At 39.1% G+C, this 1,813-nt stretch overlaps 1 protein-coding gene across 1 annotated transcript in view; it reads left to right on the forward strand.

The window, feature by feature from the left end:
• Positions 1-911, forward strand: part of otop1 (otopetrin 1) — a gene marked incomplete at its 3' end in the record, with an annotated part of 14,451 nt that extends 13,540 nt beyond the window's left edge. The window contains 1 exon segment of the mRNA XM_014030964.1: positions 10-911. Within this exon segment, the coding sequence (XP_013886418.1) occupies positions 10-911 (902 nt within the window).
• Between the last annotated feature and the right edge of the window lie 902 nt (positions 912-1,813).

Here is a 1,813-nt window from a genome sequence, read left to right on the forward strand (position 1 = left end):
GTTTTGCAGAGGTCTCAGAACCACAGTGCAACTGCACTACAAACACCTGCTCCATATTCTCCGAGAGCCTTGGTTATCTCTTCCCGTTCAACATCGAGTTCCACATCTTTGTCTCTGCCTTACTTTTTGTCATGTGGAAGAACATCGGACGCACCATTGACCTGTCCTCAAACAAGAAGAGTCTAGTWACCAAAACTCAGGGTTTGAGCTTAGGCCCCATTCTGGGTCTTCTGTCTGTGGCCAGCACGATTGGAATACTGGTGGTCTACATCACGCGTGTCGAGGGCTCCCTCGAACTACGCCACTCAGCCATTTCTATGTTCTACATTTATGGCATTGTCACGCTGGCGGTCATGTGTGCGGCTAGTACTTTAGGTCTACTCATATATCGAGCAAACCACATGCCGTTAGACACGGCCAAGAACCCYTCAAGACAGCTGGACACGGAGTTGCTCTTTGGATCAGCTGTGGGCTCCTGGTTCATGTCTTGGTGCAGCGTTGTGTCCGTGCTCAGCACCAGCAGCAACCCTCCCCACCGCTGGACCAACCTGATCTACTCCCTGCTGGTCATCTTGGAGAAGTACCTCCAGAACCTCTTCATTATCGAGTCCCTTTATCGCCAGCAAGAAGRCACTGAAACAGGAGACCCAGAGGTCCCAACTGCTCCGGAAGTGTTCTCAGTGACCTCCTCTACGCCTTCAGAGCTCGGCGGGATCGTCAATCAGGCATTTGAGACCCCCGGCTGTTCGTGTCCTTCCATGGAGAACGAGCAGGAGGAGAACGGACAGGTGTACGGRTGTCAGCGGAAGCAGTCCAACGTGCCGCTGCCCGTGCACTCTCAGGTYGTGAAACCCTTCAATTTAAAGAGGCTGATTCTGAAGAACATCGCTGTTTTAATGCTGATGTGCAACGTTTCGGTGAGTAAGAGCAGACACACAAAAATCCAACAGAAAGTAGAATAAATAAAAACTGAACACAGCTTTGTGCACATTAAATTTTAGAAATCAACTGAATATGTTTACTTACAAAGCAAGTGTTAAAAAAATTAGACTTCTATTTATTCCCTCTTTTTTAAATAATACTACACAAATCACAGACTGTTTGAAATGAATAAAAGATGATAAAACAGAGAGAACTTTTATGCTACTGTTAAGCTTATCTAAAATGTTAGTGCTTTTTTATTTTAAGTTTTTAGTTCATTCTAATWATTTCCTCAGCTTTGTTTTCAGGAGCTTCTAGAACTGTTTGCATCCAAAAGTCTTTGCAATCAAGCAAAAACACTTCCTGTTCAGAATGAAGGGATATAGTATATTTTTTTTAACTGTCAAATGGACAGATGTATGTATTTACTAGTGTTAGTATTGTGGATACTGGGGACAGTTGCAACATTTTTACATTTGACCCCAGGAGAAAAAAATATATAAATATTAAATAGACTGAATTTTATAGAAATATATTTTTAATGTATTATCAATAGAATATACTTTTTAGGATTATATTCAAAATTTAATAAAAGTATATTTCAAAAACATTACTTCGTCTAAGATGTTTTATGGGTGCTGCCTAGGCAGAAAAAAATATACTAAAGTATATTTTAAATAGACTGCATTTTACAGAAATATATTTTTAATGTATTATCTATAGAATATACTTTTAAGGATTATATTCAAAATTTAATAAAAGTATATTTCAAAAACATACATTCAAATATTTTAGGGTGTATTTTGAATTTATCCATGTTTAGAAAGCCATTTTAAGAGCTCGGTTCTGCCATTTTTGGTAAAACAAACAAACAAACAAACAAATAAATAAA

This window comes from Austrofundulus limnaeus, unplaced genomic scaffold (genome assembly GCF_001266775.1).
Source record: "Austrofundulus limnaeus strain Quisiro unplaced genomic scaffold, Austrofundulus_limnaeus-1.0 Scaffold1150, whole genome shotgun sequence".
In the NCBI taxonomy this organism is placed as follows: Eukaryota; Metazoa; Chordata; class Actinopteri; order Cyprinodontiformes; family Rivulidae; genus Austrofundulus; species Austrofundulus limnaeus.